Source organism: Adiantum capillus-veneris, chromosome 7, assembly GCF_014529385.1.
Source record: "Adiantum capillus-veneris isolate H3 chromosome 7, ASM1452938v2, whole genome shotgun sequence".
Classification (NCBI taxonomy): Eukaryota; Viridiplantae; Streptophyta; class Polypodiopsida; order Polypodiales; family Pteridaceae; genus Adiantum; species Adiantum capillus-veneris.
Genome location: NC_140937.1, coordinates 125564188 through 125588529, shown reverse-complemented (window position 1 = coordinate 125588529; position 24342 = coordinate 125564188). Strand labels below are relative to the sequence as shown.

Sequence of the window (24342 nt, the reverse complement as noted above, 5' to 3'; positions counted from 1 at the left end):
TGTTCTTTGGACCCACTTGCATATTTTCCTTGCGAGGCCTTTGTTACTTGGGCATCCCATGAATAGGTGGGCCAGATCTTCACTAACCAACCTGCTCTCCAAGCATCGATCTCATCCAAACCCTCTCTCCTGAATCTTCACCCCCGTCGGAAGAGCCCCCCAAATTACCTTCCATAAAAATACCTTCATGTGCTGCGGAACCTTTGGCTTCCAGATGTTCTCCATTACTTGCTCCCACAGATTTTATAAAATATTTAAGATAAAACCTGACAATGACGAGTTTTTTTATTTGGAGCCTAATAACCATTACCCAATGCTTCTATTAGCGCCATTTGTCCTTAATTAGCGTGCTAGCCCTTGCTCTAGAGTCTGAGAGTCTTCGTTTGCGTGTTTTCCCGCCTCGCTAGAGACACTAGTCACTGATGGCGGAGCATTTGGCATCCATCTTCGGCACAGAGAAGGACAGGGTCAATTGCCCTTTCTACTTCAAGATCGGAGCGTGCCGCCATGGTGACCGCTGCTCTCGCTTGCACAACCGACCCACTATCAGCCCCACCCTTCTCTTCTCCAATATGTATCAGAGGCCCGACTACACCACCCCTGGCATCGACATTCAAGCGCAGAACATTGATCCTCGCAAGGTTCAAGAACATTTTGAGGTACCCTTTTGCCCTTTTTCCTCGGCATGTTTCTGTTTTCCGATACGTCGTTGTTTGTTGGCCTATCGCTTACAAAATTTTGGTACGTTAAGAAGTTTAAGTTGTAGACCTAGCCAACAGGTCGGCTACGCTGTTATAGGCCGAGAAGGGCTTGTGGATGCGTTTGATCAGAGCTTCTTCCAGCATTGTGGCGGAATGGATGCTGGTTTTGAGTACTCAGAATTTGACTAGACTTCACGTGCTGCCATGCTCTCAAAGAAAAGGGATCTTTTTGCAAGGTCCTTATCTTTTCCTTGAAAGGAATCCATAAGGTTCACTGAGTTTATTGTTGTCTGGGTCCTATGAAGTATGAACAGCAGTTTGTTGTGATGGATCTTCCTTCCTGCCCAAGTGGCTGCGGAAAATGCACTCGTTGGACTTAAAACAGTGGCACACAAGTGTACAACACCTCTTTTAAGTAGGGACAGCCAATGCCCCTTTCAGGGTCATAGCAGCCTCTCACATGTGGGTAGCCTGATCACTGTCGCCTTTGGCCACGCAATCAGTCCAGTGACCCAAGATCTGTGATTGCCCAGCACTAACAGAGACGGAAGGGTGATACAGGACAAATGACCCGTTGCTCGGAGGTTTCATTAGAGAAGGGTGACATGTGATAAATGACCTGTTGCTCGCAGTTTTCATTGGACCCAAAAGTATCATCCTTCTATTGCTTTTACTTCTCGTTTCATCTCTTGGAGCTCGTCTAGTCAAGGCCTCAGGCTGCTTACACACCGCATGCCCAACCTTGGGCATGCAGACGTGGAAGCCAGCCGGCTAAAACTTATTGGCTGGGAAAAAGCAACGATGGACAAGTTTTAGGACAGGCGCGATCCCCTGTCCAAGGATGGGCGGCTATCAATCTGCCGACAGCTCAGCCGGGCGGAAAGGCCGAACCAATAAGGTATTGAGGTGAGCTGAATGGGATATCATTTTTTTTAAATAACAACTTCTCTGTGTGTAACATATGCCTGCCCACCCTCAAAAGTGACGGGCAGGCAGCGCGGCAGTTTGTAAGCAGCCTCAGAGCCCCTTTTTATGTCGAGAGATCTATAATTGATCCTTCTGATCCAACACCATGGGAACAAGTTCTTTGCATGTCAAGTTAGTGGTCCTTTTTGGAACTAGTTGCCCTTTGATTGTGTACCTCCTTCAAGTATAGCAAGATCTTCCGTCCATTCATTATACTCAAGAATGAGGAGAATTAAGAAAGATAAAGGGCTGAATTGGGACGTTTAACTGATCCCACGAGCATTGATACCGCCCTATCTCATTCACTTATCTAAGACTAAGCATATGTTGCTTGGGAACCTCTAGTTGTGTTAGAGCGTGCAGAGAGAGAGAGAGAGAGAGAGAGAGAGAGAGAGAGAGAGAGAGAGAGAGAGAGAGAGAGAGAGAGTTCTATTATCATCCTCGGAGGTCAAATATGACCTATGGGACCAAATGAACATGTCACGTGGTCATAAGTGACTCTCGATGCTCAAAAATGGCTGAAATGAGCGTCGCAATAGAGAGTCCACATCGTGGTTGGGAGAGGAAGGTATGTAGGGAGAGCTCATGGCTGAATATATGGGGAAAGGAGGATTTAATGTGGTCAAAAGCTGAGCACTCAAGTAGTGTGTGGTACTCACTCTCTCGCACTTGACGAGGGCATAAGGTGTAAAGTCGATGAGACTCCTCGCCAGTGCCCCAACGTCCTGTCTCGCAGTGTAGAGAATGTGAGCTAAGACGAATGGAGGCAATGGTGCGGATTGCACTCAACGGGATGGGCTCAAGGATGTAGGGATGGGTTCAGTTACCTTGTTCGGAGAAGAAGAGAGATTTGTAGTTTGGGGCAAGGTCTGAGGATGTGATATTATGTTAATGTAAATATATAGCAGTTCTCCAAAAAGAAAAGAAGAGAGAGAGAGAGAGAGAGAGAGAGAGAGAGAGAGAGAGAGAGAGAGAGAGAGAGAGAGAGAGAGAGAGAGAGAGAGAGACCAACCATTGGCTGCGCTCCTGCCTTGCTCGTTGTCGAGCCTCTTCTGTTGCAGCACATGAAGGTTTCACCCTTGTCGAAGCATGTGCAGGCTGCAACTCTGTTTTGCCTTGCGATACTCTTCCTCTCCTCGCCCAACTCCATCTTTTGGCATCGACTTGCTGGCCTCAGTGCCACTTTGTTTTGTTGTGTGTGTTTGCGTGCAGACGTGAGAGTCTAGGTGTGTGTGTTGCTTGCTTGCTTGTTTTGTGTGTGAGCGTGCTTGCCTGTTCTGTGTGCGTGCGTGCGCGCATGGGGTTTTTCTTCTCTGTGTGGTTCTAGTTTGGGTTTTATGCGTGCGTTTGTGTCTATGGTTTGCTTTTGGGACTGTCTTTCAGTGTGTGTCTGTGTATGTGTAGGTTTGGTTGTGCGGTAGTGTTTGTCTCTTTGTTTGGGTGTTGTGCTTGCATGTGGGACCTTGCAGTGCACCCCTGCTTCTTCCTCAAGCTAAAATCTTCCGAGGTTTCTTTCTCTTGCGTCTTCCGGTGCTTCTTCTCGCCCATCCTCCTACCTGCCGGTCCAATTTCTTGGCGGCCTTTGGTAGCATGCCCATTGCCTCCTTCCACTTACTTGGAGGACTCTTCGTTCGACAGCTACGAGATGCCTATCTTCTAGAGGCATCTGTGGACACCTCCTCCGCTCTCCACCTATTTCCCAGGGCACTTTTAGCCTCACTCTGAGCTGTTTGTTTAGTTATTTAGTTGTTTCAACCTACGGCCATTATGTTTCAACCCTTTTAGTTTTTGATAAAACATTAGCTCTTTAAAGGTTCTATGCCTTTGGGCAGCCTTATACTTTGCCTTGAGGTGGTTGTATCAGGTTTACTTTTTTTTTTCCGATACACCAGAGGGCCCACAGGAGGAGGTGCTGTCACAAGGTGGGCACCACGTGCCAATAGAAAAGAATAGACTTAACAGACTTTTAGCACTTCAATAACAACTGAACTGAAAGAGAGAGATGACACGCGACACGGAGTGGCGGAATTCCACCCTAGAGAGTATTGGCCCCAAACCTTGGCGCCCCTTTCGGTATTACTGCCGGTTCACAAAGTACAACAGCCGAGAAGCACCTGCTCTGCAATCTGCGCGTTAAAAGTGCCAGAGAGGGCCCCCAAGGCTCATATTTAAAGGCCCAAAGCCTAAAAGCATCAAATATGGAAAGATGACCCCAGAAAATCACTTTCCTAAAATTTCGGAATTTCCCTTAAAATCCGCCGCGAATTTCGGGACGTCCGTACAGGTGCCACATCATCATATTTTGATGTGCGAAGTCTTTTGAGTGTGTTCTGCTTTATTTTTAATGCCTTTATGTCACTTGGGGCCCCATCGGACAGGGTCCCCATAAGTTGGTAGGACTTCTTCTGTTGCTTGTTCTTCTTAGGGTTTCTAGAATTAGGGTTTGCAGGTTTTAGGGTTAGGGTTTCCAAAATTAGGGTTTCAACAGTTAGGGTTTTTGGCAGAAATTAGGGTTAGTGTTTCCGCTCTCGGGCAGCCACATCATCTGTAAGTTGGCTCCATTCTTTAGGCTATGACACGTTAGCAGTTTGTTACATCTCCCCTTCTTGAAAGAGAGAAATTGTCCGCGATTACAACATATCTGCAAAACAACTCAAGCTAGCTAAAAAATTTCCGAGGGTCATTCCGAGGGACAATCAGTTTGCTCTTTTTATTAAGGAGTTAGCTTCTCCTTTGTGCTCTTTTGATCAAGGAGTTAGCTGCTCTTATCGAATGTTTTGATCAAGGAGTTAGCTTCTTCTTTCGTCCAGATCGGAACCCTTGATATTCCGGCGTAGTAAAATTAGCCATCACACCCAAGACCGTACTGATCTTCCTCGGGTGTCTTGATGCACTAAAATTACATACCCAGGCAATCTCATCCAATTAGGAATATTCAGTGGTTGGCACATCACAATGCAACACAAATGCTCACATATGCATGTTACAAGACATAGAAACATAAAGCCGCCGATGAACACTCCTCCCGCATAACCTAACAAGGTCCGGGCCGGGAGATATTCAACAACTCCCTCATCACTCCTCCCGCATAACCTAAAAAGGTCCGGGCCGAGAGATATAGAGACCTTTTACAACCAAACGCCCCCCAGACCGCAGCCTACGTCGTTTGGAGGTGCTGAGAGTAACCACTGCTTAGACTTCTTAATACTCCTCCCGCATAACCATCCAGGTCCGGGCCGGGAGTCACAACAACAATTATTTTACAAGCATACAACCAAACGCTCCCCAGGGATCGGCCTGCGTCGTTCGGAGGTTTTCAAACATACAACGAAACGCTCCCCAAGCATTGGCTTGCGTCGTTCCGAGGTTCAAACAATACCAAAACAGTATTTCTCACTTCTCGACCCTGGAGTAAAATCACCAATCATTGAAACCAGTATCAAACCAGAGTCAAACAATTCAAATTGGCACCAAAACAGGTTCAAAACAGATACCATCCATTTCAAACAAATTCCAAACAGGATCACCAAACAAGTTCAAACAGAACTCAAACTCAAAGAGCAATCTAGACATCAGTCGAGCTCGAAAAGTCGACTGACTTTCCATCCTGAAACTTGCACCAAAAATTAGGGTTAGGTTCCTTCCATGAGGTCGTAGCCGAGCACAGCATGGTCCGCCAGCTCTTGGACAAACAGTGTTCCTTGGCGGCGATGGTAGTCTCAAGATAGCAATCGCACTAAACCTCCAAGGTCATCTGCTCGTGAAGAGACATCTACTGAGAGATGTCGAGAAATTTCAAGATATAATCTGCTAGAGTTTCCATGGCAAGCATTTCAGGATACCCCACTCTGCCAGAAGTTGCACTCCAAAGGAAGATGTCAGAAACCATATAACTTCGAGCAATTTTTTTTTCTTGAAAGCTTGCCAAGTACTTGGAGTATGCTGCCTGGTAGCTGTAGACATTAACATCTGCATGACACTGCTTCTGAGAAAAAAACAGTGACTTGAAACAAATCTGGATCCTTCTCTTGCAAGTGATCTTAATCGGCTTATGCCCTATAAGACATTGCGGTGAAGACGGGAGCGCGCCCGATGCGCAATGAAGTAAGGGTGGGAGTCGCTAATAAGCCCGGGTTGGAGGGCGAAGATACCTCGAATAAAATTCTAATAGCTCTGTCTGCTCTTTTGTAGGACCGGTATGCTTTCAGAAAAGCAAACGACTGATGCTCTGATACCACTGTCACAAGGCGGGCACCACGTGCCAATAAAAAAGAACAGACTTAACAGACTTTTAGCACTTCAATAACAACTGAACTGAAAGAGAGACGACACGCGACAGGGAGTGGCGGAATTCCACCCCAAAGAGTATTGGTCCCAAACCTTTGCGTCCCTTTCGATATTTCTTTATATTACTGCCGATTCACAAAGTACAACAGCCGAGGAGCACCTGCTCTGCAATCTGCGCGTTAAAAGTGCTAGAGAGGGCTCCCAAGGCTCATATTTGAAGGCCCAAAGCCTAAAAGCATCAAATATGAAAAGCTGACCCCAAAAAATCACTTTCCTAAAATTTCGGGATTTCCCTAAAAATCCGCCGCGAATTCCGGGACGTCCGTACAAGTGCCACATCATCATATTTTGATGTGCGAAGTCTTTTGAGTGTGCTTTGCTTTATTTTTAATGCCTTTATGTCACTTTGGGCCCCATCGGACAGGGTCCCCATAAGTTGGTAGGACTTCTTCTTCTGTTGCTTGTTCTTCTTAGGGTTTCTAGAATTAGGGTTTGCAGGTTTTAGGGTTAGGGTTTCCAAAATTAGGGTTTCAACGTTAGGGTTTTTGGCAGAAATTAGGGTTAGTGTTTCCGCTCTCGGGCAGCCACATCATCTGTAAGTTGGCTCCATTCTTTAGGCTTTGACACGTCAGTAGTTTGTTACAGGTGCTTATTCCTTCCAAATATTAGCCATGTTACATGGTCAGGCAAGGGCCGCGCACCATCGGGCAAGAGCCACGCATAGGCATCACCATGGCAACCTAATTGATGCACCACCTGCTGGGAATGACGGAGAGAACTCATAGCAACCAATTAGGAACCTCCTCCTCGGGTGACCCACCTCAGGTGGAGATGCATTCGAGTATCCAAGGGCAAATGCCCTAGCAATGTGAACACCAGGTGAGCACAAGGGTGTCCCTCTAGAGTGTGACCCAATGGGGGATTTGAAGCCACAATCCGTAGGTTGAGAGGCCAAAGCCTTACTGTTAGACCAACTCTTTGGGGATGAATCAAGGCACCTTTTGGGTGACTAGATGGGGTCAAAGTAATAGAGAATCAATGATGTGCGCGCGAGAGAGAGAGAGAGAGAGAGAGAGAGAGAGAGAGAGAGAGAGAGAGAGAGAGAGAGAGAGAGAGAGAGAGAGAGAGCTGCCACATGAGGTTTTTATAGTGGGTGCTTTGTATGAGTCAGATACCCAACATTGGACTTTGTGGGTTTTTGCTACATCGCCAGAGGTGGACAGAGTTTTGGGCAGATTTGTGTGGACTTGATCACTATCCAGATAGCTACATTTCACCACCTAATTAGAGTATCTTTATCGCTAGATGTATCTTGTGGTTTGTTATGGGATTTTTTCCCATGATCTCAATGTACATTCATAAGGGTTTTTCCCATGTTTCTTGTATCCAGACTGTTGGTCGATTCTGATGTAATCCTAAGGGTGGTCAAAGCCCGACTTTGAGAGAGGCGCCACTAGCTGATTAACACTAGATGGAAATTACACATGGACGGCCAGAGAATGATTCTTGATGCACATATAATGTGTGCCAGAGGTAGGTTGGGCAAAACCTCTAAAAATACCCAACCTACCTCGGACACATATAATGTGTGCCAGAGGTAGGTTGAGCAAAACCTTTAAAAATACTCAACCATAAAAAAATTAAATCGAGGAAAAAGAGAAAATGGGCAAATGCTTGGTGCAAACCCTATATGTGCCTAGAATGTTTGTTGAGAGCGTGAAAGGGTGGCCAACCCGTGTGGAAGTTGTTAAGGAGAAGTGAAAGCATGTGGAAGGTGAATATAACGCTCTAGCATCCCTCCTCAACAATAGATGCTGAGAAGGTGTTGGGGAAAATGCAAGAGTTTTAACAATTTTGGAGAACCAAAATGAGCGCCAAGCCAAAAACTACAAACGCTTTCACACCAATGATAATGACCAAAAGTGGAGGCTTCACTCAAATTGCACAATGAAGTTGAAGAAAATGAGAAGTTCTGCTTTCCTTGATTGATTTGGGGCTCATCTTGCATGGCGGTATTTGGTGAAGTTTAGGAACTATCCACCTATGGATGCAAAGTGGATGGAAGAGTGTGAACTATTAGTCACCGAATGTATTGCAGCTTTACCTTGAGGCCTTTGGATCACAATCTACATATGCCCCAACCCAACGTGTTTGAACGAGGGGTAATGATGGAGCTAGCACATCAAATGTACATACGGATTTAGTGCAACAGAAGTGGGACACTGCTCTAGAATGCTAAAGGTATTATGCTCACTTCTATCGTAGATGAAATGATAAAAGTATGAAGGTCTCATTAAGTCATTTGTATCCATGTTTCATGACCTTTCCTCCGGATACATGTGATGATAAAAGGGTGCTAATCACACTAAATCATCTATGTCATGTATATCTGGCATGCAATCGAGGACGTTTGCGATTTCAAGAGGGAGGTATGTCACGAGGCTGTGGCAACCACTAACCTTAGTTGTTGGTTTCTTTCCCTTGATTTTTATTTAATTTTTGGGACCCTCTTTTTGAAGTCACAAATGGTCGAGTACTGTGTGGCAAGTGCGAAATGGCCGACGACTGACAGTTTTACGCGCAGTCGGGAAGGGCAGGTCACCATGAGATGGTCGGGCTAGTCGACACTGAAATCCGAGCAGTAAAAGGGTGTCTAGACTTTATTCAAAGTCATTTAGGCCCCTCGCTACACTTTATAAGTCGGTGGGTGCTAGGAATTAACTCAAAAGAGGCAAACTAGATAGCTCCTGGAGATTTTGCCAGTTATGCATCAAGAGAGAGAGGAGGCTGATTTTTGATCATGACGTGAATACAAGTGTGTGAGTAGTGGGTGCAGATGATCACCTTGATCACAAGGTGATCACAACTTTAATGGAAAGCTTGCCTTCTCCCTTGCCTCATGTAGCGCGACGATTTGCTCTTGCGCATCTCTCTCTCCCCTTTGCACATATTGTAATGCCCCACTAGTTGGGCTTCTTAGATGACCATGTACAGTTCTAGGGGTTTTATGCGTGTTTGCCAAGGCAAGAGCCTTTTGAACAGGTATCGGATTAGCTAATTGCTAATTTGTCACAAGTACGCACAGTTCCATCACGAAGGATAGCAAAATTGGAAAGTTTTTTTGCGTGAAAACTCGTCCGATTCAAAGGGGAACTTGTAACAGACTTGGACACTCCAAGTCAAGAATCAACCGCGACAGCACCAAATGACCACTTCAAAACAAATCACAGATCACAATAGATGTACACTGGCCCGGCGGAGTTTTGTGCCTAGAGATATTGGCCCCAAAGACTGGCGTCCCTTTCGGTATTTCTTTTTATATTAATCAAATCAAAGTACAAGAGAGCGGTTAGGGTTTCACTCTCAGACTCTGCGTCCAGATGCTCTGAGAAGTGAGGCCCTCACCACTAATTTAAAGGTTACAAGGGATGCCCAAAAGCAGAGCCCCAAAAGCTTTTAAAATAAAAAGCATCAGTTCTCTCTCTCTTAGAGAGTCTTTTTCTCTTTTTTAAAAATAAAAAAAAGCAAAATTCGTGTCGCTCATCATTTTCCTTTTTAAAAAAATTTTTAAAGCCTCCGCGATTTTCGGAAATTGGGGTTTTTGGTAGAAATTAGGGTTTGTAGGAATTTTAGGGTTTTTGGCAAAAATTAGGGTTTTTGTTGTCCGCCACGTCATCACTTTGTGACATACCCCCCTCTTGAAAGCATTGTAATCGACCGCGATTACGCCTACAAAACCGACAAAAGCCATAAACCGTCTTAGCAGACACTGATTGTTAGTACCTACGTACTAGGAACACAGATCTAGCACATGTACAAAATTGACGGTCACATCACACGACATCACAGCAAAGTTACTTGGAACGGGAACGGGGAACGGGAATGGGGGGCTTCGAAACGGTACCGGAACGTATAGGCGGGGACCGGAACGCGAACGCCGGAACGGTCCACCAAAAAACGCTGAAATTAGCCTCAAAACAGCCTATAAGTTAGGAAACAACTATAAGCCAAGCTTCTAACACCTACTTGGACAATTAGAATCATGTTCAAGCATGTTTTAAGTTTCAACATGTCGCTTGTGCGCGATGCGCGTTAGTGGTTGCGGATGTAAATTCAATTTACCGGGGTTGTAGACACCTCATAACATACTAAGTGCATCACAAATAACATTATCTAGGAAGTGCAAAGATTGAAGAGCTCAATAAAGTTGAATAGACAGAAAGACGGATTAAAAACTTAAGACTATGACTATATAGTATAAATTCAAGTGTGGCTTATAAGGCCAGCCAAGGCACTACAAAAAGGTAAGCACTGAGAAAAGATAAGAGTCGAGGCTCAAGAGTAAAGACTAGCCACTATGGACTCAAGAGCTCAATACATAGATGCCAAAATGCCATAATGGAAACATGTCAAGGGCCAAGGCTCAAGGACCAGTGGCAGAAGAGCCAGCCTGCCAATCTGTAGTGGTGTCATGGAGATCATGGATGTCATCCCAATCCTCATCCCCAACAGGCTCGTCCGCATCATCCACTTCATGTAAAACCTCTGTAGATCCACCCTCCCCAAGTATCTCCGCCTCTGCCTCCATCTCCCACTGTAGAAAGGGATCTGATACTTTGGATGCCGACTTGCAAAGCATACGCAAGTTTGCACTCACAAATACAAGATCATTTGCTTTCTCCACTGCAAGTCGGTTTCTCTTCCTGGATGCAACGTGGCTATAAACACTCCACAATTGCTCCAAGCAAGAGGAGCTAACCGCTTGGCTGAGGATGCGGATAGCTAGTCTCTGAAGCTCTGGCCCATCTGAGACATAGTCCTGCCACCACAAAACAGAGGAGATCTTGGTGCGATCAACTTGGGCATCGGCAAGCCCAAATGATCCTCGCATATCCTTGTACATAGCAAGTTGATCCTTGATTTTGCGGCGCTCTTCTCGATCAGGGTGAAACATGGTCAAGATCTCGTTCCATTGCTTGGTCACCTCCCCATCATGCTCCTGTCCTGCACCTTGAAACTCTGGATCCAGCACAAAAGCCGCACCATGGAAAGGGGAAGCATAGGCGTCCCATCTGCTCTGACAAAGCAAGCTAATCTCCTCAAACCTATCTGTATTTGGCTCAAGTGTTTGGAGGGCCTCCACCATGCGATCCATGGCCTCATAAACCTTGCCAATGCAAGGTTGCATGCCATCAACTACTCGAAGCAAGTGGAGTACCGGCTGTACCATTTGGTCTATAGTCTTCATTGACTCCCAAAACTGGGGATCCTCTGACTTGCTTGCACATAAGATCCCTGCGACTGAACCTGCGTAGAATGAGGAAGTATACTCCGTACTGATGAGGGTCTGCCGCACTGCACTCTGACATTCGCATAGGCGATGAACCATTAGGTAGTTGTAGGCAAAGCGGGTCTCGCAATACTTCAAGAGAACCTTATCCCCTGACCGCTTCAAGAATGCAGCACGAAGGAGATTGTTATTGTTGATGAAGGACACTATCTTGGACGCACTTGTAATGAGAGGCTCAATCCAAGGTAGGCGCCCTATATCCTTTAAAAGGTTATTGAGACAATGTGCCATACAAAATGACACTTTGATGCGGGGATACATGCCCTCCAAAATGGCGCCGGCTGCCCTGTTTGATGCCTCCCCATCCGTGACAAGCTGCAACACCATCTCTGGGCCAATGATCTCTATGGCAGACTCCCACTCTCCAGCAAGCACATCGGCGGATTTCCCTGTTTCTGTGGCGTCATGTGAGTGGGCAAAGTACATCTCTCCCTTGCAATAAGCCACAAGCCCATGAATGGATCTCCTCCTTGTGTCGCTCCATCCATCTGCAATGAGTGTCACTCCATACTTGGCCCATTGTCGCTTCATGTTTACGGCTGCCATCTCCACAACGGCCTTCTCTCTATCAAGAAGAGTAGTACGGAGGGCCTCTGAAGTGGGTGGCACGTAGCGTGGCCCGTAATCCCCAATCCTTGTGCACATTGCCTTGAAGTAGTCCGACCTATACAATGTACATGTCACAAAGGTCAAAAGAGAAGACAATGTAGATTGAAAAACAAACATACTAGTTATGGTCATGATATGAAAGAGCATTGAGAACTTGGAACTTACCGAGCCTTTATGAAAGGGATATGATCGTGATAAAAAAAGCGGGCAATGGCGGCATCCACATCCTCCTTCTTTTTGGGATCCCATGACGAATCTAGAGTTTGTTGACGATGGGTGGGATGAGAGGGAGTGCTCGTTTGAAATGATGATTGAGCCGCCGCACTACTACCTCCAACGGAAGCGTGCGAATGAGTGGTAGAAGAAGGAAAAACCAAGTGATTGGGGTCAATGGCTTTCCGCTTGGGTCGATCATTTGCTTTGGCTCTTATGATGGCATCCTTGATCTCAAGCTCCTTCTTCTTCTCGGCCGTCACATTAATGCAAAGTTTCACTTGCTCCCCCACTATGTGAAGGAGATGTGCTCGAACCTTGATTGTCCCGGATTTGCGTTGAAATCCACATAGTTTGCATGTCCATGATCTTGCACCGCCTTCTTTGCCCAAGACTTCGGAGTGCACCTCATCCCACCATGAAGGCTCATCCTTCTTTCCTCTCTTACCAACCGAGGGACCTTCATTTGATGCGGAAGCTTGTGCCATGTTGATGGCGCTTGAGACTTGAGGCTTGAAACTCAAGAGAGAGATGGAGAGATGGAGCTTGAAAGTTGAGAGAGGGATGGAGCTTGAGAGAGGGATGCAATGAAGGAAATTGGAATGGAGCTTGCAAGTTGCGAGAGGGATGAAGCTTCAACCTTGAGAGCTTGTGGCTTCGAGCTTGAGAGAGAGTGTGAGAGAGGCTTGAAGCTTCAAGCTTGAGAGAGGGTGTGAGAGTGGCTTCAAGCTTCAAGCTTGAGAGGGAGGGTGAGAGGGAGAGAGTGGCGCTTCAAGACTCAAGTAGCAATGCGGGAGAGTGAGGGCTATGAAATTGTGAGGGGTGTGCATTAGCTTTTATAGGAGAAAATAGTGAAGACCCCCCCCCCCCCCCCCCCCCCCAAACACACACACCCCTCTAGTGTGAACCATCCCATGAGTGGGCGCTCCAAAAACTGCCGCCTGTTTTTGAAATTTAAAAACTGCCACCCAAATTTGAATTTTAAAAATTGCCGCCAGACGTTCCGTCCGGCCGTTCCGGACCGTTCCGCCCTGCTGGAACGCCGTTCCGCTGTTACGTTCCGGAACCGGAACGTCCGCCCGTTCCCGTAGCCGTTTCTCCGGCCGGCCTTGCTCGGAACGCCGTTATGGAACGAAATGCCCCTGTTCCGCCCGTTCCGTGTTACTGTGCATCACAGGACATCACATGACATTCAACATTCATTCGGATCTTAGACCATGATTTATCGGCAATGTAGCTAGCAATCACATCTAGGTCCAATCGGGACCTCATCGATGTCCGATTGACTAACCCCTATTGCAACCATGTCTATTCGAGATCAATCAGACCAAAATGCTGCAGTCATTTCGTCTATCAGTTCTTGCACTCACAAGAAGTCGAGAACAAATGAGTATCATAATCAGGAATTCCATTTCATAAAGTCATCCAGCAGAATACTGTCAGCTCTCAGTATCCCTGAAGCTCAAAGAGACATCAGTGACTTTAGTATCAAAATCGAGGCATCTGTTGACAAAGGAGCGGAGTAACTCCCCTCTTGTGCATCCCACTGCACCAGATCTTCGGCCAAGCTGAGTTTCTGGGTTCCGTTTAGAGTAGACTATGCTAAACCAAAACATCGAGGTAAAGTTTCACAATCCGAGGAGTATCTTCTAGGTCCTCCTCCTCCATCCACTTCGCATGAAATGCAGGAAAGTTCTTGAACTAAACCAAGAACCGCCTTCGGACTTTACCTTTCTTCGTATCGTTATGAGCCAAAATCTGTTCAGGAACAAGGATCTCCTCCTTTTCTTCCACTTTGGGTTGCTCATCAGGCTCCCCATCATCAGGCACATTACCCTTAACAGGTTTCAAGAGACTCACATGCAATGCATTGTGAATCCTCCAAGTATCTGGCAGTTTCAATGGGAAGGAGACATCATTTATCTTTTCAGTTATCTGGAAAGGTCCGTAGTATCACATACTAAGCTTTGGAAAAAGCCTCTCCTTTCCCTTTTTCTTTCTTAGGCGTGCCTTCTCAAAAGTAAGAGCACCCAATCATCCTCCTTCAGTTTCAAGTCGCGATGATGGCGATCCGCTGCCTTTTTCTGTTGTTCTTGAGACTTAAGATAGGTTCTTTTCCCAATGAGTCTTTTGATCCGAGATACAAGACTTCAATAAATCTAAAATCACTGAATTGGCAATCTCAAATTGCCCGTCAGTCTGCAAGTGGAACGATGACGAGAACTGCAACTGCGTGCCAATGTTCTCCCAAATTGCCTTCCAAAACAAACTCATAAATTTGGGGTCTCTGTCGGAGACAATCGTCTCAGACGTGCCATGTAATCGGAAAATCATTGTGATCTTTCTGTGTTCTCGGGAGATCAAAAATGAAATCCATTGCAATACTTTCCCAGGGGTGGGTGGGTATGGGTAAAGGCTGTAACAATCCTTGTGCCTTATGCCTGTCAAACTTGACCTTCTGGCATACCAAGCAACTGCGCACAACTCTTCCACATCCTTTTTGAGTCTCGGCCCAAAGAAGTATCTCTCTACCCCCTTCATGGTGGTAGCAATGCCGCGGTGACCCGTAAAAGGTGGACAGTGGCATTCAGTCATAACCTTATCCCTCAACGGTTGTGTAACGCACAACATAGTCTTTTTCATCAAGTAGCCTTCCCGAAGGGAGTATCCAGCTACTGTCTCCCCATCCCGTATCCGTGTGAAAATATCTGCAAAATCTGTATCTGTGGCATACTGATCGACCATATCCTCGAAGCTCCTATGATGTATCGCGGAAACATCCAGAACCAACGGTTTTCGAGACAAAGCATCTGCCACCACATTCTTCTGTCCCTGCACATGGACAATCTGGAAGTGGAACTGTGACAAGATGTTCGCCCACCGCATCTGCTTTTCCGGAAGCTGCTTCTGTGACAAGAAGTATCGCAAACTCTGATGGTCTGTAAAGACAGTAAAATCCGCTCCGAGTGGTAATGCCGCCACTGAGTAAGAGCATGGATAACCGCCAAAAGCTCTTTCTCATAGATTTGTGCTGTCATCTCCGGCCTAGAGAACAAACGGCTCTCGTAAGCTATGACATGGCCTTCTTGCATCAAGACCGCACCCAGACTACGACCACAAGCATCACAATATACTTCAAATGACTTCTGCAAGTCCGGCAAAGTCAAAATAGGTCTCGTAGTCAATTTCTCTTTCAATGTCCGAAAGGCAGTCACCTCTGTGGGTCTCCACGAAAAAGGTACTCCTTTCTGTGTCAAGGTATGCAAAGGGGAAGCAACCTCTGCAAACTTTCGTATGAACCGCCTGTAGTACGAACACAGTCCCTCGACGCTTCTAACTTCATGGACATTCCTCAAATCGGGCCAATCACGGATAGTCTCTATCTTGGCCGGGTCCATTTGCACTCCTGTTGCGCTGACACAATGTGTCCCAAAAAAGTGTATCTCTGGTAGGAAAAATTCACTTTTCTTTGCATTAATCACTAACATGTGATCTCGTAATGCCTGAAAGATTTGAAGCAGATGATCTCGGTGTTCTGCCTCATTCTTGGAGAAAACAATGATGTCGTCAAAGAAAGTGCCAGCAAATAGCCTGTACTCTCGAAAAGTCCTGTCCATCATCCGGTTAAATGTCGCAGGAGCATCGGTTAAGCCAAAAGGCATCACCAAAAACTCAAATAACCCAAAAGTCGTCCGAAAAGCAGTCTTGTAGACATCTCCTGGCGCTATCCTGATCTGATGATATCCACTCTTCCAGTCAATCCTGCTAAAGCACGAGGATCCTTGTAACTTGTCGAGTATATCATCAATCATAAGAATCGGAAATCTGTTCTTGATGGTGATTTCGTTGAGAGTGCTATAATCGATGCACATTCTCCAAGATCCGTCTTTCTTCAAAACCAACAACACTGGAGAGCAATACAGTGAAGTACTAGGTTGGACAAGACCCTTTTCCAAGAGGTCTTTCACTTGGTTCATAATCTCTTCATTCTGTGCTCGGCTCACACGATAAGGTGGCCGATTCAGTGGCGTGCTTCCAGGTATCAGATCAATGGTTTGATCTTCAGGCCCTCTGAAAAGCAATCTGCATGAGTGTGGAGAAAAATCTTGGTGTTCTTTTGATCAGGTCAAAACATATTCAACCTTTATCCAACGTTGAATTCTCTCCCAAAAGAATGAGTAAGAAACTGAAGTTCATCAAGTATAATCTCTAAGCCCTTCATTTATCAAAGTCGCTTTCTCGGCCCGGTAGTCAACCACGGCGTAGTTCTTGTGGCACCAAGGGATCTTGAGTAGAACGTCACTCGCGTGCCCTGAACACCCCTGTCATTGCAAACGAAGTTTGCCAATGCTCGGTGTAATGGCAACATCCCATCCGGGTGCCAGTCGAACTACCTCCGCCTGTGGCGTCAGTCTGTCGGGTGTAATTTCAAATCGAGCCGCCAATTCCAAGTGAAAAGAAGTTGGCCTTGGCTCCTTCAAAAGAGCTTCCTTATCCTTCACTTTGCCCCAAAAAGCGACAAAGTTTGTACTTTCATTCATTTGATTCGGTGCAAGTCCCACGCTATGTGGTACCAGTTCCGCTTTTCTATCTGCCTTTTCTGCCACATTCCTAAGCTGCTCTCGAACTCTCAGACATATCATCGTCTTTATCATTCTGTTCTTTCTGTGCCTTATTAGGGCACTTCGCGGAGATATGTCCCGGTTCCCCGCATCCAAAGCACTTCCCCTCTCTGATGAAGCGAGCTCTCTCCTCAGGAGTAAGTTTGGGTCGTGCATCATTTTTCTCTAGGCTGCTCTTTTTCTTTCTACTTTCATTCCCAGAAGTCTGTTCGGCTCGTTGTGTCATGGCCTCATCTGTGGGGTAGTTCAGACTGCCAGAGTGAATGGCAAAGCCCCCCTTCGCATGACTCATCAACTCCTGAATAGAAGCTGACTTCTGTCCCAAGCAGTGATCTCGGATCTCTGTAGGTAGACCCAAGGTAAACCGCTCAATTTGTTCTTTGAATGAGATCTTCTTGAATGAAGAGGCGGGGTAGAAAAGAGCTCCAGAATCTTTCACAGTAAGTATTTACTGTATCGCTCTTGGTCATCCGAAGATGGTTCCAAGCAGCTCGTATATCTCGTTCATATTCTTGCGTCAACCAAGAAGAAATAAAAAGCTTCTTAAATTTCAGCCATTTAACTGACGCAGTCTTGTTTAAAAGAAGCGTGGACCACCAAGTACGAGCATTCCTCTTAAAGTAAGAGGCAGCTCTCTGAATCTTGGAGTGCTCTGAATAGCGTCCTCCCGCGAAAGCGATGTCAAACTGCTGAAAAAAGACAAAGCCTTCGAAGCATCCGAGTATCCTGAAAAAGTATCAAACTTGATCGAGTGGCTACCTTCCTTAAACTCTCGGACTTTCTTGCTTTCATCTTCGAGAAAGTCATACTGGTTGGCTTTGTAAAAAATTCTTCTTGTTCGCATAAAAGTTTCCATCATCGGAATCTGAGCTGTCTGTAGACGAATCCTCAGTAGAACTGTCAGTCTCTGGGCGAGATGTAGCCTTCTTTGCCTTTTTCTTGCCCTTTCTGAAGCTTTGTTTCTTGCTTTGCTTTTTACCTTTTCTGTCTTCTTCGCTCGAATCTAAAGAGCTAGAAGAACTGTCAGAAGAAGAAGAACTATTGGGTACTCCTTCAAATCGAACACGCTTCTTCTGTTTTTCTTTTTTTGCCTTGTCGAATGTCGACCGACGACCCAAATATCCCGGGAAGTCAATGCCTTTCTTCTGCTTTTTGCCGTGCTTTTTGCCTTTCTTTTGCACGTCGAAAAGCTGAGCAATCCGTGCATCAACCACGTTCTCTAGTTCCTTCTCCGTATATTTCTTGGAGGGAGAAGGTTTCGTGTTGTGGTTCTTTGCCACTCCATCTGTACCTCTTCCAAAGAGGTCTGGTTCATATATTTTGCCATCTTCGGGTCCTTGGCAAAATTGAGCATCATCTTTGTTGCATCGCCAACAATTGACGACACTCCATCTCTCTTTGCTCCGCCTGAGTAGGCCGAGGCGGGCCATACTCTGAATCTTCGTTGTGATCCCAGCCCGCATCTCCAGATGCAGAGGGAGTCGACTGATCATTGCCTGAAGCCATAGGTGCCGCGGAAAAAAATTTCGGGGATCGGATTTCCCGTAGAAGAGAAATCGGCCGTGCTCTGATACCACTGTAACAGACTTGGACACTCCAAGTCAAGAATCAACCGCGACAGCACCAAATAACCACTTCAAAACAAATCACAGATCACAATAGATGTACACTGGCCCGACGGAGTTCCGTGCCTAGAGATATTGGCCCCAAAGACTGGTGCCCCTTTCGGTATTTCTTTTTATATTAATCAAATCAAAGTACAAGAGAGCGGTTAGGGTTTCACTCTCAGACTCTGCGTCCAGATGCTCTGAGAAGTGAGGCCCTCACCACTAATTTAAAGGTTACAAAGGATGCCCAAAAGCAGAGCCCCAAAAGCTTTTAAAATAAAAAGCATCAGTTCTCTCTCTCTCTCTTAGAGAGTCTTTTTCTCTTTTTTTTAATAAAAAAAAGCAAAATTCGCGTCGCTCATCATTTTCCCTTTTTAAAAAAAAATTTTAAAGCCTCCTCGATTTTCGGAAATTAGGGTTTTTGGCAGAAATTAGGGTTTGCAGGAATTTTAGGGTTTATGGCAGAAATTAGGGTTTTTGCTGTCCGCCACGTCATCACTTTGTGACAGAACTGTCCCATTGCGTGCGGGAGCACTTGACTTGTTTGCTCCGCTCAAAATGTTCCAAAACAGAAAATTACAGTCTACTGTGTTTTTCTGCAGGTTTAGGGTTTCACACCTAAACTGCAGGACATCGCCAGGGGAGCCTTGGGAAAGCCTTGGGATGCTTAAATAGGGCTTTGGGCACCTGACAGTGACACAACAGGGAATCACAAGTGACCTGTAGCTCATTGGAAAGCTTCCAAATTGCAAGGGAAAGTGTCCTTGACGTGTACTTTTGACCTACAGAGGTTTTTGCCTTGTTATGTTGGTGAATTTGGGTCAAAAACCTGCAATTACATCCATGGACAGGTTTGGACAGCTTGGTGGGAGCTAGGTGAAAGTGTTCGGATCGTCTATTTGCAATAAGAATAAAGAAATACCGAAAGGGGCGCTAGTCTTTGGGGCCTACAGGGTGTCGTTGTTTGCTTGGTAGCACTCTAACTGTCCAGGTCGTCGTTTGCTTGAAGTGTTAATTCTAGTCATAGGTTTATTCGTGAAGTTTTCCTCTATGTTGTAAAGTCAAGTAAAGTTTATCAAGTAAACTAAAGTCTACCGCCCTACAGGCCGGTTTCAGTTCCATTGTCAAGACACTCCAAGGTCGCACTCAAGTCACCTTTTGGTCTTCAAAACGCAGCCTAGATCTCGCTCTACTCTATGCTGAAAATCAACAACACTCTCCGGTTGTCTACTGGTTGGAAAATGCAAGTCAGGGCATCTTGGGGGGGTCCTGCTGAGAAGGTGCTTGTTGAACGCGAAGTTCCTGCTGCCTCTTCTACGAGAAAGTGCTAGCGCTAGGTTTCTTATGTACTTGCTTATCAAAATTGCCCTACCTAGTTCCCAACAAAAGTCACTTCAAAATAATAAGTGAAAATTGGCTAAAATAGGGAAAATAGGTCTAAGCATTGTAAAAATGCTCCCGACGGGTTTTGATGGAAATCTGATGATCATGCTGTTTGCAACCAGAGGATATGCATCTACGTTAAGTGTCTGGACATGCACGGTCTGCGAACAGACTCACAAAAGTGCTAGATCACTTCCTAATCTATTATGACTGAACTGAACCGAACCCATGTCATGAAGTAGCTTGTCCACGTACACATAGGGTTAGATGTGCACGTGACAATAGGCCTTAAAGATCTAGCCGACGAGGAGTTGAACTCAAGACTTGTTATGAGAGAGAGAGAGAGAGAGAGAGAGAGAGAGAGAGAGATGAGATTGATATGATATGATATATTAACATCTACAAAAGGCCAAAATGACCTATGAGACCAACAAGTTATAAAGTGGTGAATCTAATACAAAGTCTGTGTGCTGAAAGAAAGACTAACGTTGCACACAGAGAGAGAGAGAGAGAGAGAGAGAGAGAGAGAGAGAGAGAGAGAGAGAGAGAGAGAGAGAGAGTTCCACACCCAGAATTATTGGCCCCAAAGACTAGCACCCCTTCCGGTATTTCTTTATTATGATGAGTCGCAACAGATTACAGTACAACTCCCGAGTACAAAAGGCCAAAATGACCTATGAGATCAACCAGTTATAAACTGGTGAATCTAATACAAAGTCTGCGTGCTGAAAGAAAGACTGACGTTGCAAAGAGAGAGAGAGGGAGACCCAGACGTACTGGCCCCAAAGACTGGCGCCCCTTCCGGTATTTCTTTGTTATGAGAGTTGCAACAGTACAACTCATGAGGGTCCTCTGCTCTCAGACTCTGCGTCCAAAAGCTCTGTAGAGTGAGGCCCTGGGGGCGCTTATAAATACTAGAAGGGCCTAAAAGTAGAGCCCCAAAAGCTCTTAACTTAAAGCACTAAACCCCAAAAGTATCTACTCTCAAAAGCGCTGAAACAGCAAAAATCTGCCAGCGTAATTTGCAGAAATCCGTACTACGTGCCACGTGGCAACTCCAGCGCAAAACATGGAAAATCCGGGTATTGCCACGTCATCATTCATATTGATTGCCACATTAGCATGACAGCGCGTTTTACAGAAATAAGCTCCACTCTGGGATTTTTAAGGTTAGGCCCCTCGGCCGGTGCTCAGAAGTTAAAGCTTTAAGTTGGTTGCTTTAGTTCCTCTTGTCCACTTGGCCATTTCTCTTCCAGTTTGCATGCCACATCTTCACTTTGTGACAATTTGCCAGGATTTACAACTAAAATGCGTAACTTTTAACCTTGAAATCAATTACAATGCCTGCAGCCTGACCCACATCAAATACCCCACGACCCATCAATGGGGGGTATAAATGGAAAAATAGGCAAAAATAGGGCACCCACCTAAAATGGCCACCAAGTGGCAATCTGGAAAAAATCTGAAAAACCGCCCTCATGCCTAGATACTGAAAAAGCATCACAAGGCCAAGCACAGGCACAAAGAAGCCCTCACTCACAAGATCTTGATGGGAAAACCGAGGAGTCGCATTCCGTATGCATCTAATGCCTGGTGTGTTTGAACTAGAGTATTCTTTAAGAATAATTTACACTTTGCAAGGTGAGCAAACTGGGAGAGACCCAAGAGAAAGGTTTGCCCTTCACAATTCAAATGCCACAACAAAAATCTCACCCATTCTTATGAGAAGCCTTTCCTCTCTAGTCATTCACCATGATCAAGCTCTACTCTCAGTCTCCATGTTTTAGGACCATAGCTGGTGCATAGGCCAGGAATCACATGGCAAGGGCAGCGTGAGTCATGAGCGGAAGATCAAATTTCAACATGGTTAGATTATGCCATGTCTTCGTAGTCTATGAATTGAGCAGAGTTGTTTTGCTAGCGAACTATTGTTTGTACTCTACTGAACACATTTTGCATCGTTTGATGGTTCACTTGCCTCCTTTCTTGTTGGATAGGACTTCTATGAAGACCTTTTTGAAGAGCTGAGCAAGTTTGGAGTGCTAGAAAGCTTGAACGTGTGCGATAATATGGCAGATCACATGGTAATGGCTTGAGCTGGTTTTATCTTTGTTGCAGTGCTTTTCATCTGTTTTTTCTCTTCAAGGTTTGATGGTGCGCAGGTTGGTAATGTTTATGCTCAATTTCGCGAAGAGGAGCAGGCAGCAGCAGCGTTGCAAGGATTGACGGGAAGATTCTATGCTGGTAGTTTTTTTTTTTTGTGCTAATACTGAAGAGTCTTTTTGAAACTGTTTACATGCCACTAAAAAATCTTTGGTTTTTTACCAGGGCGGCCAATTATTGTGGACTTTTCTCCTGTAACAGACTTTAGGGAAGCCACTTGCAGACAGTATGAGGAAAACACCTGTAACCGTGGCGGTTACTGCAATTTTATGCATTTGAAGAAGACCAGCAGGCAACTTCTTGCTTAAAAAATAGAAATTATAAGAGTTCACAGTTCTATAAGATCTTACCTATGTCTTAGCTCTTATTAGTGTCTAGTTTGCAGCATCGAATTTTACCGAGTTAATGACATTGTTTAGGTTCAAAGTGGCTTTGTTTCAAAATTTTCACAGGGAAATGCGAAAGAGGTTGTTTGGAAACCACAGGAGGCACAGCCGCAGTCGGAGTAGAAGTCGCAGTCCGCGCAGGGAGTATGATAGGCGTGAGAAGTATCAGGATAATAATCTTGGTGGCTTTGGTGGGGGTGGGGGTAGAGGTTTTAGGCCGGACAGGAATGGTGTAGATGAGCGCAGATATGATCGAGACGACCGAAGACCTCGAAGGAGAGATCAAGATAGAGGTAACAGCCCTCATGGTGGTCGCAGAAACAGAAGCCCAGTTAGGGAGGGCAGTGCAGAGCGTCGAGCTAAGATCGAGCAATGGAATAGAGAGCGTGAAGAACTACAACGCGGAACTGCTAGCAGACAGGAGCAGTGATCAGGTATGTTGCTGTTGCACTACATTCACTTGTCCAAATTGCAATCAACACATTTTCTGCTGTGAAAGGCTACAGTGGCTTGTTTTCTTCAGCGGATCACAAGATTGCAGGAGTTTTATTGGGAAGTTTTTTTAGGGCTTGCTAGCCTATGTCTCATCCTGGTTGAAATTTTTCCTTTTCATTTCCTTGCTCATTCTATCAAGCACTTTTATTCTGTTTGTTTGCCACAGCTTTTTGGACTCCTTAAGGTCCTTTTGGTGAGGCACGGTTTACCCCTACTCCTGGTTTAGGTAGTGTCAAGCTTTAGTTCATTCTCTACAGATACAGGGTTAAGTGGAATAACAACCATTTGCCTAACTCCAATATATTTGTACTTACGAGTGTACCTATGGTACTGCACAAATGAGAGAAAATAGTAGTGACTGACAAAGCACCAGCATTTTTGTTGCTGTTTGGCAGATCATGAAGGTATAGAACGGTTGGCAGGTCTTGCAATCAGCAATACTTACTCAATCCTCTTCTGTCCTGTTCTCAGGGAGTGAGACATGGTTTTTTTGGTCAAGCTGGCGCTGTCATTCATGCACGATTGCTTAACCGGATCGCAAGTTATCCATCTGGTTAACTGTACAGGAGCTTGAACGTTATGGTGATAAAATCGACTGTGCTCTATTTGTAAGTTGAATATGTCAGTTTCAGACTCCTGGACCAAACAGCAGATTGGAGTTTAATGTGCAACTTATTCGCGAGCGATGGTCACCTTCAACATGAAAGAGAGGGGAGGTGGCATTCGAGCCTCCACACTCATCGTGAAAATTGTGGATGGGATATGCCTCAACCTCTTAGCTAGTGGGATAAGGCTTAGTCTATGTTTGTTGTATGAACCAAAGACAAACTTTTTGAAGTGCACCAGTCACCCTAGGAGATCACGGAGTTTGAGGAATGTGAGACAATAGGCAGTGAGGAGAGGAGCATAATCTTGTCCGGGAATGCCACCTTGATATGGCAGATTGTCTGATATGGTGCCTATATTCTAGGAGGGAAGTGTGAGGTCATTCAACTCCTCTTTAAACTTATTCCCAATCTTCCCATGTCTCTTAAAGAACCTGCTCATAAGATGGATGATAAAAAGGCTTATTGGTGTGCAAAATGAACCAATGCTTGGCAATATTTGCAGGTATGTTTGCAGATGCTATTTAGTTATTTCCTGAAGTTCGGGCATGATTATGGTGAGTATCAAGCAGTTTGTAACCCTGAATTTTGAAGGGTGTCATTTAGCTATGACATTGGATTATCAGGTAGTTTTGTCTTGGCTAACACATGGTTTTCTGCAGGACTTTTCTCCGTTGCTTCTACAGGGTGGACTTTTGTATGGATCTTGGTTTAGGGTCTCTTTACAGTTTACTGAAATTGGAATTCACATTGGGTTTGCTGCTCAGCACATCTCCATGTTAATCCCTGCGTAATGCCTGCTCAGATGAGCCCTTTTCTCCAGTTTGAACACATGTTTTGACATAACTATCATCGATGAACTTTGTTTTGAAGAGCATGCAGTCATTAGCTGAATTAAGGAATTGCTGTTAGCATATTTTTGACTTTTTTAAAGATTTGTCAAGGGTTAAGTGCA

At 45.3% G+C, this 24342-nt stretch overlaps 1 protein-coding gene across 4 annotated transcripts; it reads left to right on the top strand.

Moving 5' to 3' along the window:
* The first annotated feature begins 326 nt into the window (after positions 1-326).
* On the top strand, positions 327-24342 carry LOC147454577 (splicing factor U2af small subunit B-like). Of its 4 annotated transcripts, none has more exons than XM_086516486.1 (7): positions 327-659; positions 21736-21822; positions 21901-21982; positions 22067-22193; positions 22354-22496; positions 22606-22721; positions 24074-24342. In XM_086516486.1, exons 1-7 carry the CDS (start codon positions 423-425, stop codon positions 24179-24181), a joined length of 900 nt encoding a protein of 299 aa, XP_086372612.1. In that variant the 5' UTR covers positions 327-422; the 3' UTR covers positions 24182-24342. The 4 variants fall into 4 exon arrangements, 3 of the variants coding, with proteins under 3 accessions (XP_086372612.1, XP_086372610.1, XP_086372611.1); XR_015188632.1 differs by adding an exon at positions 23893-23944 and having other exon boundaries at positions 331-659; positions 22354-22721; positions 24050-24342; XM_086516484.1 differs by having other exon boundaries at positions 330-659; positions 22354-22721; positions 24050-24342.